The sequence below is a fragment of the Fukomys damarensis genome, unplaced genomic scaffold (assembly GCF_012274545.1).
Source record: "Fukomys damarensis isolate Sample0158 unplaced genomic scaffold, DMR_v1.0_HiC HiC_scaffold_33, whole genome shotgun sequence".
Classification (NCBI taxonomy): Eukaryota; Metazoa; Chordata; class Mammalia; order Rodentia; family Bathyergidae; genus Fukomys; species Fukomys damarensis.
Window position 1 is genome coordinate 55615153 of NW_022900945.1, and position 15726 is coordinate 55630878.

The 15726-nt window shown below is 53.2% G+C and overlaps 2 protein-coding genes across 2 annotated transcripts; one reads left to right on the forward strand and one right to left on the reverse strand.

Moving 5' to 3' along the window:
• Positions 1-4257: 4257 nt before the first annotated feature.
• Positions 4258-9212, forward strand: Gba (glucosylceramidase beta). The gene is made up of 11 exons (XM_010643871.3): positions 4258-4435; positions 4946-5030; positions 5266-5457; positions 5572-5718; positions 6002-6135; positions 6344-6516; positions 6709-6946; positions 7498-7722; positions 7974-8137; positions 8420-8536; positions 8618-9212. The coding sequence occupies exons 1-11, from the start codon at positions 4409-4411 to the stop codon at positions 8721-8723; spliced, it is 1608 nt and encodes a 535-aa protein (XP_010642173.1). The 5' UTR covers positions 4258-4408; the 3' UTR covers positions 8724-9212.
• An 83-nt stretch (positions 9213-9295) lies between these two features.
• Positions 9296-14573, reverse strand: Mtx1 (metaxin 1). The gene is made up of 8 exons (XM_010643873.1): positions 14485-14573; positions 13531-13600; positions 13193-13272; positions 10756-10848; positions 10441-10623; positions 10253-10329; positions 9712-9866; positions 9296-9634 (listed from the first exon to the last, which is right to left on the reverse strand). The coding sequence occupies exons 1-8, from the start codon at positions 14563-14565 to the stop codon at positions 9420-9422; spliced, it is 954 nt and encodes a 317-aa protein (XP_010642175.1). The 5' UTR covers positions 14566-14573; the 3' UTR covers positions 9296-9419.
• Positions 14574-15726: the final 1153 nt, after the last annotated feature.

A 15726-nucleotide genomic window follows, 5' to 3' on the forward strand; every position in this document is an offset into this window, starting at 1 on the left:
CTATTCTTTTTCTGAGGGGAGCGGTCTTGCTATGTGTTTCAGGGTGGCCTAGAACTCCTACTGCCTACTGCCCAGTCCAGGGCTGGGACTATAGCAGATCCACCAAGCTTCTTTTACCTTTTTTTTTTTTTTTTTGTACTGGGGATTGAACTTAGAACCTTATGCTTGCAAAGCAGGCAGCGGAAACACTGAGCTAAATCCCTGGCTTTCCTTTTACCTTTTTTGAGACAGGATCTCTGCAAGCTGGCCTCAAACTTTATTTATTTATTTATTTATTTTTATTTATTCATTCCTGTACTGGGGATGGAACCCAGGGCCTTCACCCTGAGCTATACTCCCTAGCCCTTTTTTTGTTTTATCATTAAAAAGTTGCTGAATTGCTCAGGCTGGGCTTGAACTTGCAATCCTCCTGCTTCAGCCTCCTAGAATGGAGGGAGGGATTACAAGTATGCAGCACTGCACCAGATGAGACTGGGTCAGTTTCTCCATCCTCTGCCTCAGCCTCTTCCTATCTGGGATTACAGGCCTGTACACCATGCCCAGCTTCCTTTTTTTTCTGTATGAGGCATTGAATCCAGGACATGTGCTCTACCACTGAACTAATTCCTCAGTCCTAGCTAAGTCTTTTTTTTTTTTTTTTTTTTTTTTTTACAAGATTGAACTCAAGACCTTGTGCTTTGAAGGCAGGTGCGGTGCTGCTGAGCTAAATTCCAGGCCCCACTATGTCTTTAAAAAGTGCTGTTTGAGGCACTGGTAGGAAGCCTTTGGTGGGCCCTTCAGTGAGACCTAGGTTGGTGATGTTTGGCATGAAGCACCCCAAGGAGTATTTTAGAAATTGGCCGGTCATCCTCCGTTTGTGGAGTCAGATCTGAGCGGATCCAAATAAAGAAGACAAAATTACAAGAAATTTGCTTCTAGATCTAACTGGCTTTTATTTATTTATTTATTTATTTATTGTGGAGACAGGATCTCACTATGTAGTTCAGGCCGACCTTGAATTCATTGTGTAGGCCAGGCTGGCCTTAAACTCCTGATGATCCTCCTGCCTCAGCCTCCTGAGTGCTGGGATTATAGGCATGCACCACTAGCTTTAATTGGCCTTTTTTTGGTACCAAAGATTGAACTAAGAGCCTTCCTACTGAGCTACATCCCCAACCCTTTTTATTTTTTATTTTTTACTTCAAGACAAAGTCTTGCTAAAGTTGCTCAGGTTGTGCTCAAACTTGTAATCCTCTTGCCTCAGCCTCCCAGAGTGCTGGAATTACAGGCTTGTGCTGCCACTCCTGGCTGTAATTGGCTTTTATTTGTGATTCATGAGTCATGGTAGCCTCAGTCTACATAAGAGAATATGTCTCTCTAGGCAATTGCTAATCTGTGGGTTCTAACCCAGCCTGAGGAATTTATGTACTTATTTTTGTGTGGGGTTCTTTTGTTGTTGTTGTTTTGTTTTTTTGAGACAGGGTCTCACTATGTAGTTGAGACTGACTTGGAACTCACTATGTAGCCCAGGCTGGTCTGGAGCTCACAGAGATCCTCCTGCCTCAGCCTCCCGAGTGCTGGGATTTCAGGCGTGCGCCACCATGCCTGGCTATTTTTGTGTTTTTTGAGACAGGGTCTCACTATGTAGTTCAGGCTGGCCTTGAGCTTGAGTCCATCCTCCTGCTTCAGTCTTCCCAGTGCTGGAATCACAGGTGTATGCCACCACACCTGGCAAGCCTGGGCAAGATAGAGACCGTGAGGCCCTGTCTGAAAATTTTAAAAAAATTATAAAAAAGGCCCTGGGTTTGACCCCCTGCACTGAAAGAGGAGAGAGGGTAAGAAGGAGAAGGAGCAAACTAGGCATTGTGGCTGTGATCCTATCTACTTTAGAGGCTGACGCAGCAGGATTTCAAATTCAAGGCCAGTCTGGGAACTTAACCAGACCCTGTCTGAAAATCATGAAAAAAAAGGAGGAGGTGGAGGAGAAAGGAAAAAGAGAAGAGAAACGAGAAGTTTACACTGGGTCTGCAGAGAGAAACAGAGAGGAGAGGGGCTCTGAACCCAGCGGGACAGGCGGGGCAGCGGGAGAATTGCGCAGGAAGTTCCTGTGCGCGGGGCTCAGCAGAGCTGGAGGAAGTGAATGGGCAGAATGGAATGGGTGGGTGGGAGGGGTGCGTCCGCCTGCCGCAGCCTGCCTGGTGCTTCCTCGAAGAACTGGAAGTCTCAATGGAGTGGACACTGACAGACACCTGACCCTGCAAGGCTCTCGACAAAGGTGTGAGGCTGCCCCGGCGAGTCAGAAACGTCCTTCCAGGAATGCAGCTCTGTCCTAAGCACAGCGGCTTGTGACAGGAGGTGCCAGCAATGCACTAGATGCACATTATCTTGCTTTATCCCACAGTAACCCTGTGAGAGGCACTGTCACTCCCCTCTTAGGGGTGGGAGACAGGCTGTGAGACCAGTGGTCAAACGCCAGTAAATAGTGGAGCCAGGATTCAAACCCTGCTCATCTCACTGAGACTATAATTAAAATACGCTAGGATCCCAGAAGAAATGGTCAGCTTCACGAGGGGGTGTGTCACGGAAGGGCTTCATGAGATAATTCAGAACACATAAAAGGGCTCGTACACAAACAGGTAAACGGGGCATGGTGGCCAGGACCTGAAATCCCAGCATTCTGCGAGGTTGAGGCAGGAGGATGCAAGTCTGAACCCAGCCTATGCAGCTTCATGGGACCCTGTCTCAAAAAAAAAAGAAGAAAAAAGGGCTGGGGATTTAGCTCAGTGGGTTCCAGAGCCTGACCCACAAGTACAAGGACCGGAGTTCGATCCCCAGTACCAAAAAAATAAATAAATAAAAAGGGCTGGCTGGGCCTGTACCTCAGTGTAAGGCCTTGGGTTCCATCCCTAGTATAACAAAACAACAACAAACAAGTAGTCCCAGTGTTGACTGTGCCCTTAGCACAGTGCTTATCTCTCTGATGCAGGTAATAACCTGTGGGCTTGTGAGGCTGCTTCTGCCCTGCACTGACGGCTCGGGGCGGCAGGTCAGGCTATGCCACCCCCTCCAGCCCCTGCGCTTCCCGGACCCCTCCGTGGGTCCCCTGAGGATCTGACTTGTGTGACACTTCCAGTTTGGGCTTTTGGGTTGTTTGTTCTGTGATGCTGGGGCTGCACCCCAAGGCTCTGCAGAACCTGGGAGGCAAGGGTGCTCCTGTGCCACCCCCAGCCCCCGACACAGCAGTCCCAGTTTCCGAGCTGGGACATTGACGATGAAACCAGAGAAGCCGGAAAGGTACAGCACCAGCCACAAACCCTCAGGCCACCTTCATTCCAGGAGTCGCCCTCCCTGTGCCTCTGTGGCTCGTCACCACTCCTCCTCCTGGAAGCCTTCCTGGATTCCTCTAAACTCTCGGACACTCCCTCCAAATCCCAGGGAAGTCTCCAAGTACACACATTACCACTTCTGCCTTTATCTGTAAGTAATCTGTGTGCCTGATTCTGGTGCCTCATAGGCCTCTTTCAGGGCAGGAATTGTTTTAAACCTGTGAGGCAGGTGCTATGGCCTATACCTGGAATCCAGGTAGTCAATAGGCTGAGGCAGGAAGATCTCAAGATCAAGCAATTTAATGACAGCGGGACCCTGTCTCAAAATTTAAAAATAATTTTTTTAAATGGCTAGGGATGTAGCTCAGTGGTAGAGTGCTTGCCTAGCTTTCAGGAACCCTGGGATCTAATTCCTGGGACCACATGCACACACACCTCTCTGTGGCTTCAGCATTTCGAGCATTTATTGCATTACATTATTTTTTCTCGTGGTCCTAGGGTTTGAGCCCAGGGCTTTGTAGATGCGATGCAAGTGCTCTGTTGAGAAGCTACACCACCAGCCCTAACTAGTTTCACTTTCTACTTTTTCTCAGGATGTGCCTGCTGGAGTTTTCCTTCTCTGGGAATTAGGAGGCTCAATCCAAGTGCATCTAAATCTTTGTCCTTTGCTCTCCTCTAAGTTGTACCCACACCTATCTTCCTGAGTTTCATAAGATGTAGAATTTTCATAAGAATCAATGCTGAGCCAGGCATTGCAGCACATGCCTGAGGCAGGAGTATCACTGGGGAGTCAAGGCCAGCCTGGGGTGCACAGTGAGTTCAAGGTCAGCCTGAACTGTACAGTCAGACCCTCTTTGAAAAAAAAAGGACCAATTGCCCATTACAAATATGGCTGTGATTGCCTCACTTCCTGTGTCATGTGACTCTCCCATTGTCATCACATGACCCATCCTTTTCATAGGACCGGAATTGACCTGTAGAGCTAGTTTGGTACCTACGACTGCAGTATATATCTGCATACTTGTTTTTATTTCGTGGATCTGCTTATCCCTCTGAGACTCTGGAACTCCTGCAGTGTTCTCTTCATCCAGTTACCAAATGTGATGGAGTTTTCACACCCTTCCATAGAGGTAAGTGGGTGAGGAATCCGGTTGTGATTTCCCCTCTTTCTGTCTCTCTCCCTCTCTCCTCCCCCCCGCATTCCCAGTACTGGCAATTGAATCCAGCATGTACCGAACTATATCCAAGCCCTTTTATTTTAAGATAAGGTCTCACTAAGTTGCCCAGGCTGGCCTCTAACTTTCAGTCCTCTTGCTTCAGTCTCCCAAGTAGCCAGGATTACAGGCTTACACCACTGTGCCCCACAAGTGGCAGACTCCGAAAGCAGGCCATTGTGGCTCTTTCAGCAGATGAAGAGGGAGGGGTCGAGGTTGAAGTGGAAGGGAAGAGGGTAAGGTGAGTCCTTACTTGGGGTGGCCAGAAAAGTGTCACCAGCAGAGGCGTTGCAGGGAGGGCTGCACCAGGTCTCATGCCTTGTTCCCACCCTTAATGGGATGGAAGGCAGGCTGCGCGCCCTGTAGGGAAGCTCACTGAGGGCTGGAGAGGGTTTGCCTTCTAGCCATTGTCCATTTTGTCCTCAGGAATGTCCCAGATGCCCGGGCAGGGTAGGCATGGCTGCCAGCCTCACAGGATTGCTCCTGCTTCAGGCGGCGACATGGGTATCAGGTAAGGGTGCCAAGGAGAGGAAGGTAGCACTGAGGATCCTCCTGCCTTCTGGTACTTTGGTCGCCTGCTAGCATGCTTACTGTAGGTGCTGGATAAACCCTGGGGAGTGATTGAGCCAGCACTGGGATGGGGTTCAGGGAGCAGGTATGAAAACCGATGTCCTGTCTCCTAACCAGCGTGTCTGCTGTCCTTGCCTGCCCCTGCTCTTGCCTCTGCCTGTGTCCCTTCCTTCCAGGCGCCCGCCCCTGCATCCCTAAAAGCTTTGGCTACAGCTCGGTGGTCTGTGTCTGCAATGCCACGTACTGCGACTCTCTTGACCCTCTGACCTTCCCTGCCTTGGGGACCTTCAGCCGCTATGAGAGCACGCGCAGTGGACGTCGGATGGAGCTGAGCGTGGGTGACTTCAGGGCCAACCATACGGGCACAGGTGACAGCTCCCCGCCCTTCGCCGGGCTCGTCCCCCTGGAGCTGTCAGGCCAGTGATCGGAGTGGAGTCTCCCTGCTGGGCACTGACACCTTCCTTCCTTGCTGGTGTCCTCAGGGGTGCTGTTGACCCTGCAGCCAGAAGAAAAGTTCCAGAAAGTGAAAGGATTTGGAGGGGCCATGACAGACGCGGCTGCTCTCAATATCCTTGCCTTGTCACCCTCTGCCCAGAAGTTGCTACTTGAGTCGTACTTCTCCAAAGAAGGTGAGGAGTGGGCCAGAGGATATACTGCAGTTGACACTTTTCTTCGACCCTTCCTTGTACCCTTTTGCCCTCTCTGACGTTTGGTTCCTTAGTGCAGTCAGACCGTCCTGTTAGTGTTCTGCAGAGTGTTTGGGACTCTCAGGCCCAGAGGCCACACTGTGCCCGGGTGCTGGCCTCCTCAGTCCCCAGCCGGCGCCCACATTCCCTCGGTCCTGAGACTACTGAAGACTGGCACGTTATAAGCCACGTTCTTTGTCCTCCATGTCTCCGTCGTCCTCGGCAGGGATCGAATATAACATTATCCGGGTACCCATGGCCAGCTGTGACTTCTCCATCCGCATCTACACGTACGATGACACCCCCGGTGACTTCCAGTTGCACAATTTCAGCCTCACAGAGGAAGATACCAAGCTCAAGGTGGGCATTCTGGTTGCCTATGGCCCTGCTGGCGTTGACGTTGGGTTGTAGGGAGGGCCCAGGTAGGGCAGTCTGCAGAGGGACTTTGACCCTTCTGCTGCTGCTTCATCCTGGGGTGGCGGGGTGCAGGCTGGCGCTGACCTGATGCACTGGTTGGGCTGGTTTTGTTCCACCTCTGGGTGTCTCTCCTCACCCCATTTGTCTCTAGATACCCCTGATTCACCAGGCCCTGCGAATGTCCCAGCGCCCTATCTCACTCTTCGCCAGCCCCTGGACATCACCCACTTGGCTCAAGACCAATGGGGCAGTGAATGGGAAGGGGACGCTCAAGGGGCATCCTGGGGACATCTACCACCAGACCTGGGCCAAGTACTTTGTCAAGTAAGAGACCGGTGAGGCTGTGGGCCGGATCAGCCTCCTCTGCACAGCCTGGCCCAGGCACTGGCTGTCACCTTGGGGCCACTGCCACATCTGCCTCTGCCTCCTGAGCCTTCCTGATAGTGCCCACTGTAAGCTCACAGGGCCACAGTCCATTCCCTTGGTCATGCGCACTCCTGTCCTTTCTCCTGCTAGGTTCCTGGATGCCTATGCTGAGCACAAGTTAAAGTTCTGGGCAGTGACAGTTGAGAATGAGCCTTCTGCGGGGCTGATGAGTGGGTACCCCTTCCAGTGCCTGGGCTTCACCCCCGAACACCAGCGAGACTTCATTGCCCGCGACCTGGGTCCAATGCTTGCCAACAGCACTCATCACGATATCCAGCTGATCATGCTAGACGACAACCGTCTGCTGCTGCCTCGCTGGGCACAGGTGGTAAGGCCTGGGGTCCCTGTGGTGCCCCGGTGAACCCACATCTAATGTCCATGTGACGGCTCCAAGCTTAGTGCCTTCCTCGTCCAACTCTGTTTTGTGTTTCGTCCATCTCGTAACTCTCCTAGTTTCATAAAGGTGGAACCTCAAGGTACTTTTGGGGGGGGGTACCGGGGATTGAACTCGGGACCTTGTGCTTGCAAGGCAGGCAGCTGGTGGCTCCACTGAGCTCCGTCCCCGGCCCATTCCTTTATTTTCTTTGTGTTTGTGACACAGTTATGTTCCTCTTGGGGAACTGGTACATACACTACTGTGTCTTGCTCATTCTGCTCCCTTCTCTCCTCTGCCCTCCCTTTTCCCTTTCCTGTCCTGTTTCCTGCCCCTTTGAGACTTGGTCTCACCACGTCACCGTGGCCTTGAACTCGTGTCCTCTTGCCTCAGCCTTCCGGGTAGTTGGGATTATGGGCCGGGCCACACCCTGCCCAATTTGGTGACCAGGGCAACCAGGCAGGCACTTTCTCAGAGCTCAGCTCCTCTTCCTGTCCCCTGTGCAGGTGCTCGCAGACCAAGAAGCGGCCAAGTATGTCCACGGGATTGCCGTGCACTGGTACTTGGACTTCCTGGCTCCGGCAAAATCTACTCTGGGGGCAACGCACCGCCTGTTCCCCAACACCATGCTCTTCGCCTCAGAGGCCTGTGTGGGCTCCAAGTTCTGGGAGCAGAGTGTGCGGCTGGGCTCCTGGGATCGCGGGGTGCGGTACAGCAGCAGCATCATCACGGTGCGCCTCCCTCCCTAGGGCACCGGGAAGGCCGAGAGCACCCTTCTGACCCCACCAGGCCGCCCTTCAGGGCAGTTCTGCAGCGCCTTCCCAGGCAGTGGCACTGGCTCCTACTTCCCTTGAGAGGCCTCCACCCTCACACGCTCTCCTGTGCTAAGGAGACAGCACCTACTCAGCCCTGTTTTGTCACCGGCCCCAGCTCCTTCTCTGGAACCGGCTTGAGCCTCTGCCCTTCCCTGTCTCTACTCCAGAACCTCCTCTACCATGTAGTTGGCTGGACAGACTGGAACCTCGCCCTGAACCCCGAGGGGGGCCCTAACTGGGTCCGCAACTTCGTCGACAGCCCCATCATTGTAGATATTGCCAAGGACACCTTTTACAAACAGCCCATGTTCTACCACCTTGGCCACTTCAGGTGAGTGGAGGGTGAACATCCCCATTCCACGCCGGGCCTGTCACCTCCTGCATCGGGCTTACATCACCCATGTTTAGGCGTTCAGGGCCGGGAGAGGCGCACGCAGCCTCCCTGGAGATACATGGGCAGAGCGTGACTAGGTGGCTCAGGACACAGGCAATCCCAGGGTGCCCGACACGGGCTGGGAGTGAGGGCAGGGCTTGGGGCCCAGGGAACTAGGACAGAGCCCTGGCAGGACTGCGGGTGGGGCCGGGCCATCCATGGTGCTTGTTCCCACATCAGCAAGTTCATCCCTGAGGGCTCTCAGCGCGTGGGGCTGGTGGCCAGTGAGGACAGCGACTTGGAGGCTGTGGCACTGCTGCACCCTGACGGCTCTGCAGTTGTGGTTGTGCTGAACCGGTGAGGACAGTGGCGGTCTGGGCCTGGGCTGGGCGGGCTGGACCTCAGCAGGCTCACCGACCTGCCTCTTCTCCACTCCAGCTCCTCTAGGGACACGGCTCTCACCATCAAGGACCCTGCTCTGGGCTTCCTGGAGACCATCTGCCCCGGCTACTCCATTCACACCTACCTGTGGCGCCGCCAGTGACAGAGCAGTTGCCCAAGCAGGCACCTGGGCCCAGCATGGGCCCTGGAGAGACAGTCAGCGCACACACTGAGTAAAGGAAGACGCTAAGGGCCAGATCGCAGTGACACAAGCCTGGGGCAGCAGTCGGGTGACACACTCTCCTCTTTAGTAGGTGCCAGGGGATGGAAACCCTGGTGTGTGGGAGCCCCATGCTGTGTGGGACCTGGCCCAGGCCCAGGGTGAGCTCACTGTCTTTGCAAACTCAAGACTGGGATGGGGGAGAAAAGAAGGCATTAAGAAAGCTGGACAGAGGGCCGGGGATGTCGCTCAGTGGTGCCAAGCCTGCCCGGCAAGCACAAGGTCCTAAGTTTGATCCCGGTACCAGGAGAAAAAAAAAAAAAAAAAGCTGGACCCCAAATGGGGACTGTTTGTCATTGTTGGAGATGCAGAACTGGTCCTGTGCAGGAGCAACGCCAGCATCAGGGCAGAGGCAGCCACAGCAGCAGAGGCCGTATGTATGCTTGTGCACCCGAGCGTTCCTGCGTTCTGGCTGGGAAAATGGCAGTCCCTTAAAAGAGAATGTTTGGCCTGAGTCAGCGTGAGTGGCTTTATTCTGGGGTGCAGCACCCCATTTCTGGCTGGATCAGCAGTGGCGAGGCAAAGGAGCCTCTGGAATGCATGACAATTAAAAAATCAGTCCTGGGAGCACGAAGACAATCACTGCTCTTCATCGTCCTCAGCCAGGCCCAGGGCTCGGGTGCCAGGGACCCGGGAGGGTGCTGCCCGCTGGATGGAGATGATGCCACTGAGCAAGGCGTAGCCCACCATGGCGGCCAGCCCCGCCAGCACAGACAGGATCTGGTTCCGGCGTGGGTATGGCTCCTCCTCGGTCTCTGGGCCTGCCGGTGCCTGTCGTGCGGGTGGCACCTCAGCTGAGGGCAAGGAAGGAAGAGGAGCTCGTTCCTGGATCCCGGCTCGCGCCCCCACAGCAGCACCCCCCGGCCCTCACCTCCATCCCAGGGGAAATAGATGCTGAGGATGTGGGTGCAGTAGGTGCAGAGGTTGTGCAGACCCCGCAGGTGGGCCGGCAGCTTCCCACTGGGCAGCTTCGCCTGCAGCAGCAGGGCCAGGTAGCTAAAGACGAAGGCGTCCAGGGAAGCAGGGCTGGAGAGAAAGAGCAGGGTGGAGGAGGGCAGCTGGGCAAGGGCTCTAGGCAGCAGGAGGCCACCAGAGCAGGACGGGATGCACAGTTCGGACGCAGAAGGGAAGGCTGCCTCAGCTGGTGCCAGCCTTCCCTGAATGGGGCTCTATCCCAGGGAGCATAAAGGGCACATTGAGTGCCCCTCAGCCCTGCAGGCCTCTCCTGCCCCTGGCTGCTCTCCCACCCCATCCTGCTGTACCACCGAGGTGGCTCCAGCCCCACACACAGCCTTCGTCACCAGAACTGGTGTCTGTCCTGGGGACCTGTCCAGAGCCTAAGCCCACCCCAGCCGCTGCCTCTGAGCCTGTATCATCTCCCAAGCCACCCATTCCTCCCCAGTGTGACTCACGCATCTCCAAAGAAGAACTTCTGAGAGCCCAGGCGCTGAGAGAGAAGTATCAGGCACTCCCGAGCCTCTTGGTACAGCTGTGGGAAGGAGACAGATAGGCCTGCGGCCACAGGAACGGTGCCACCTCCCCTCCTGGCACTGCCAAACTGGGGCACATCTATTACAACAGCTCCCTGTCCCAGAACTACCTCCTTTTCCAGTTCTTCCTCGTTCTCAGGCCTGTGCTCCCCACACAGCAGCTGCAGCCGCTCCATGTGCTGCCTCTGCATGCGACCAGGTAGGAAGAAGTTGAGGGGAAAGGGCATAGCCTCTGCATACCACTTCCGGGTCACTTCCACATAGTTCTTGGTGTCTATCCAGAAAGTATGGATCTGGATTGGGTAGGCAGGAAGGAAGAAGGGGTCTGAGCCAGTGCACCTGCCTGTCTCAGGGCAGGTTTCTGACTCACATTGCTCTGACCCTCACCCCCATACCAGGAATGCCGGGAAGGCAGGCACACATACCAGCACTGGGAGCAGTTTTTCCTCCAGCAAAGACATGAAGGCCAGGGTGTCTGCCCCTTGTCGGGCTGAGAGATCATAGTCAGCATTGTACTTCTGTGGGAGAAATATCCATGAGGTGAACAAGGGGAGCTTCAGGGCACTTGCCCAGCAGGGGAGTGGTACCTCCCCCGCTGGCCTCTGAGTGCAGTGGAGGTAAAGCAAGCTTTTCCCCTTGAGGCTCCTTCCCCGGGCCAGCCAGTAGCCTGTTGCTGTTGGCAGAAAGCCTGGGCCTTGGAGCCTGCTAGCTGTCAAGGTCCTGTGCCCACAGGGGAAAGGAAGGCCTTGCCACAAACTAGGAGCAGCTCCCAGAGTTTCCACGGAAAGCTGGCCACGTGCCTGCTGACAGCAACTTTCTAACAGTAACTTCCCCAACTCAGACTCCACAGAGCCAGAGGAGCAGAGCACAGAGGAAGGCTGGGCTGCAGCCACGCCTCAGGAAGTAGGGAACAACCACCTTCACTCTCTGGACCCCTGAACTCTTGCTCACAACCCCTGGCTTGATCGCTCAGGGCCTGTCTCCTGGCTGTTTCGTCTACTCTGTTCCAAGTCAGGCACCTCACCACGCACACATCCCACCCATACTCCAGCTCTAACCTGCCCGACCTCCCCAGCTTGCACCCCTTCCACATCCTGAGTAAGCTTTGTCTCCACATAGCCTTAAATCTCTCTGAACATCAATTTCTCCCCTGTGGAATGAGTGTAATAATCTCTTTCTCTCTATGTGGCTATGTTAGTTAAGTAATTTAGAAAAAACACTTTGGAAACTGGAAAAACTCTGTTTGTACATAAGGAATCAGGGAAGTGGTCCTGGCCCTGCCAGGAGCTTTGGCTTTTATTTGGATCCTATTTCTCTAGGTCTCTGGGCTGGGGATGTAGTTCAGTTGTACCATGCCTGTCTGGCAAGCATTCAGGTCTTTAATTCGATTCCTGGTACTGGAAAGAAAAAAAATGGAGGCCAAGGTATATTACTATCCTCTTATTAAAATAATACAGAATAGGGCCAGGGATTTAGCTCAGTGGTTCTGGCGCCTGCCTCACAAATGCAAGGACCCGAGTTCGATCCCTGGTACCAAACAAAACAAACAAAAAACCGAAACAGAATAGAACCAGGGATTTAGCTCAGTGGTGCCGCTGCGTGCCTTACAAGCGCAAGGTTCTGAGTTCAATCCTCAGTACCGCCCCCCCACCAAAAAATACAAAATACAAACACAAATACACATGCAAGTACAAAACACAGAAAACAGAATCACTCAAGCCTCCAGTTCTCTAGTTCTTTAATCCCTGGGAAAGTAGAAGTGAGGAAGAGGGTCCCATTTCTGAAAATGTGTCCCCTTTTGGAATCAGACTGTGAATGCTAGAACAACATTGGAAAGCATGCTGGATAAAGCCACCTGGTTTCACAAATAAGGATCTTATATGGGGCCAGGGTTTTAGCTCAGTTGCACCGTGCCTGACTTCCAAGCACAAGATCCTGAATTCAATCCCCAGTATGAAAAAAAAAAAAAAATTACGAAGACCGGAAGTACAGCTTAGTGATAGGATGTTTGCCTAGCATACATGGGGCCCTGCATTTGAACCCAGCACCAACGATCCCCCACACGAAAACAAACAAAATAAGGATCTTATAGCTCTGGGAGGGCAAGTGACTTGCCCCAAATCACACAGTCAATGACAGTGAATAGCACAGCCTAAGCCTCCAACTCATAATATTCTTTTAGATTCCCCAACCTAGCTCTAAGCCTTGTCCCTCCTGAGCCCCATATCCAGCCCCGTCTAGTCCCTGAAAACAAGGAAATGGTCATTGAGTTCCTTTCTAAAGCTGTGATGGCACATACTTGTAATCCCAAATACACAGGAGGCAGAAGCAGGAGAATCACAAGTTGGAGGCTAGCCTGCAACTCAGTGTGTCCCTGCCTTGACAAAAATATAAAGGGATGTTAATGTAACTCAGTGGCACAGTGCCTGCCTAGCACACTGAGGCCTAGGGTCCAGGGAGGGAAAAATCCCTTTTTCTCTCTTTTTTGAGACAGAGCTCACTGTGTAATTCATGCTGGCCTTAGAAGTCCCTTTCTAGTACCACCTTTGAGGGCTTCATCAGAGCCAACTGCTGTTCTCTACTTTCTTTCTCATCCACGTGCCATCAGCCCACACCTGTCCTCTCTCCATCCAGCACACAGAAGGCACTGTTTCCAGATGCCCTCATAGTGCCCTGAACTTAATTTCTAGCCATCTGCTTTACTGAACCACAGTGACAGTGTGTGTTTCTCATCAGAGTATGCATTCCTTGATGCTCTACATCACCTGTGCCAAGTTTGTCACATTACCTGGTGCTCAATAAATATGTTACATTGAACTGACTGGATCTGTCTCACTGGTAGCCCTCATCCAAGACACCTACCTCTTTTCGAAGGTGGGTGATGATCTTGTGTGGTACCGAGATGACTTCTCCATGGCTGGTCCGAAGAGCAGGCAGAGTTCCTGACATTGAGAGAGTATGCCCACCAGATCTTTAGCTGCCTAGTCATACACATCCTTTTTGTTTGTTTGTTGTGAGACAAGGTCTCACTTTGTAGCCCAGGTTGTACTGGAACTTGCACCAATCCTCCTGCTTCAGTGCTGGGATTACAAGAATGGGCCATCATGGCCAGTATTCATACACATTTGTACCACATTTCTGCCTGTTTCCTGCTACTCCCCTTGCACATCCCTTCTTCACCACCCAGGGACACTGGATACCTGAAGGGCTTCGCCAGGGGTTGTTGATCTTGTGTACCTTGAGTGGAGCCCCAGTAAATCTGGCATAGGTCTGCAGGAAAGGAAGCAGAAGACAGAGGTCAAGGAACCAAGAAGAGAAATATTTACTGAATATTTTGTGCCATGCCTATGCATAGCACTTTTGTACAAAAAAGAGACATTACCCTTCCTGTTTTACAAACGGGCAAAAGGGGGTTCAGAGATTATAGACATGTCCACGATTACACGTAGGAAAGTCTTTCTTTTTTCTCCTCTCCTGCCATCTGCCTGGTGAACACCTACCCTCAAAACGTTTTCATAGACAGTACCCTCTTCTTGATAGCACCATTCATGACTTTCTTTGACAGTTTCTGTGGCCTGTTTCTATTCATCTATTTTATAACTCACACGTGAACATTTCATTAAGTGGTTACATGTGTGCCTTCCCCTTAAACAACTTGAGGGGAGGAAGCAAATCTTACTCATTTTTTCCATGGTAATGTTTGGTATTTGAAAGAAGCCTACAGAGTTACCTCTAAAATCAGCAAGTGAGTGTAGGGGTGTTATGGACTATGTCTGACTTCAGAGATTTTTCTACAGCCTGGCTGTGGACCCTTTGGTCCAACAAACAGGCTCAGTAGATGGTGTTTGGTGAGGAGGAAAGGGGGTGCTGAGACGACTGATCATCCAGGAGGGATTCCCCCCAAGGTCACACAGCCAGTAAATAGATAAACAAGGACTAAAATCTATCTCCTGAAACCCCAGTCAAGCCTCTTTCCATTGCTAGACGAACCCTAGGAAGCCAGCCACAGCATAGGGCACTGGGCCCATGTGGGCTAATCCTGGTCTTTGCCTTAGTTTCCCCCAGTGCGGCCTGGCAAAGTTCCGATACTCGGCTAGCTCGGGCCCCCTCCCCAGTCCGCTAGGGCGTAGCAGAGGGCGTCGCGCCACCCTCACCAGCACGGCCAGGCTGTCCAGGTCCACTGACGGCAGCCCCCAGCCCCCAGCCCAGCAGAACAGCTCCATGGGCGCCGCCATCTTGCGCGCCCTCTCCTTAGTTTCCCCCAGTGCGGCCTGGCAAAGTTCCGATACTCGGCTAGCTCGGGCCCCCTCCCCAGTCCGCTAGGGCGTAGCAGAGGGCGTCGCGCCACCCTCACCAGCACGGCCAGGCTGTCCAGGTCCACTGACGGCAGCCCCCAGCCCCCAGCCCAGCAGAACAGCTCCATGGGCGCCGCCATCTTGCGCGCCCTCTCTCCCGGAAGCACTTCCCCGCGCGCGCCAGCCCGCTCCAGCGTTTCCCTGATCACCAAACACAGTCAGTTAATCCCACTGAGTATATGACTTCTACCATATATGCAATGTAAATGAATTAAAGTGTTGGTCACCTCAATCATTGTATGGGATATATTATTTTAATTGGGAAGCGTGAATCCCAAAGAATTACTATCAACCTCTCATCCATTCTTTCCATGTTCTGAGGCTGTTTCTTTCCATGTTCTCTGTGCAGGGTCTCAGCTAGATTACATAACTTGCTGTCCACCAGGAAACTATGGGGGAAGGGAAGTGGGTTCGCGGACAGTTGCCTTAGTAACGGGAACTCGGGCGCTCCTCCGCTTCATCCGGGTCACGGCCGGTCCACCGGTACCCGGAGCATGCCCCAGTCTGGTCCTTGGCTCCTGGCCTGATTTTCTACTATCTTTGGGGCCTTTTCCTTTTTCTTCGATTCGACCTCACTGACCAGTGTTTTCAACTCTGTCCATTTCTAATCTGATGCCTCCGGGCTCCCAAGTTTTCCTATGAATGAGGAACAACTGGCGCAAGTCTGAGAACCCCCACGCTAATAAAGAGCACTTACTTTATGCTAGAGCAGCAAGCTTCATGCCATGTGGGCATCCTCTGGGCACTACAGCAAGCTAGCTCCTGCAACTCCCTTGGCATCCTTAGTTGCCAGCTGTGGAATGATGCCCACTGTCTGGCCCACTCCAGGGGTTCCTGCCTTTTCTCACTGTGGCTTCCAGAAAACAGTAGCATTTGGTCGCGCTGGGAGTCGAGGCCCCCAACAGCGGGGCGTTAGAGAGGGAAGCACCTGGGGCAAGGACCATTTAGGCAGAAACCGAAGGCAGGGAGGCCTCTAGGGCTCTTTCCGGGTGCCCCTGGTTCCCGGGGCTGGTGATGCCTCCGGGGTGATTGGCAGCTCTT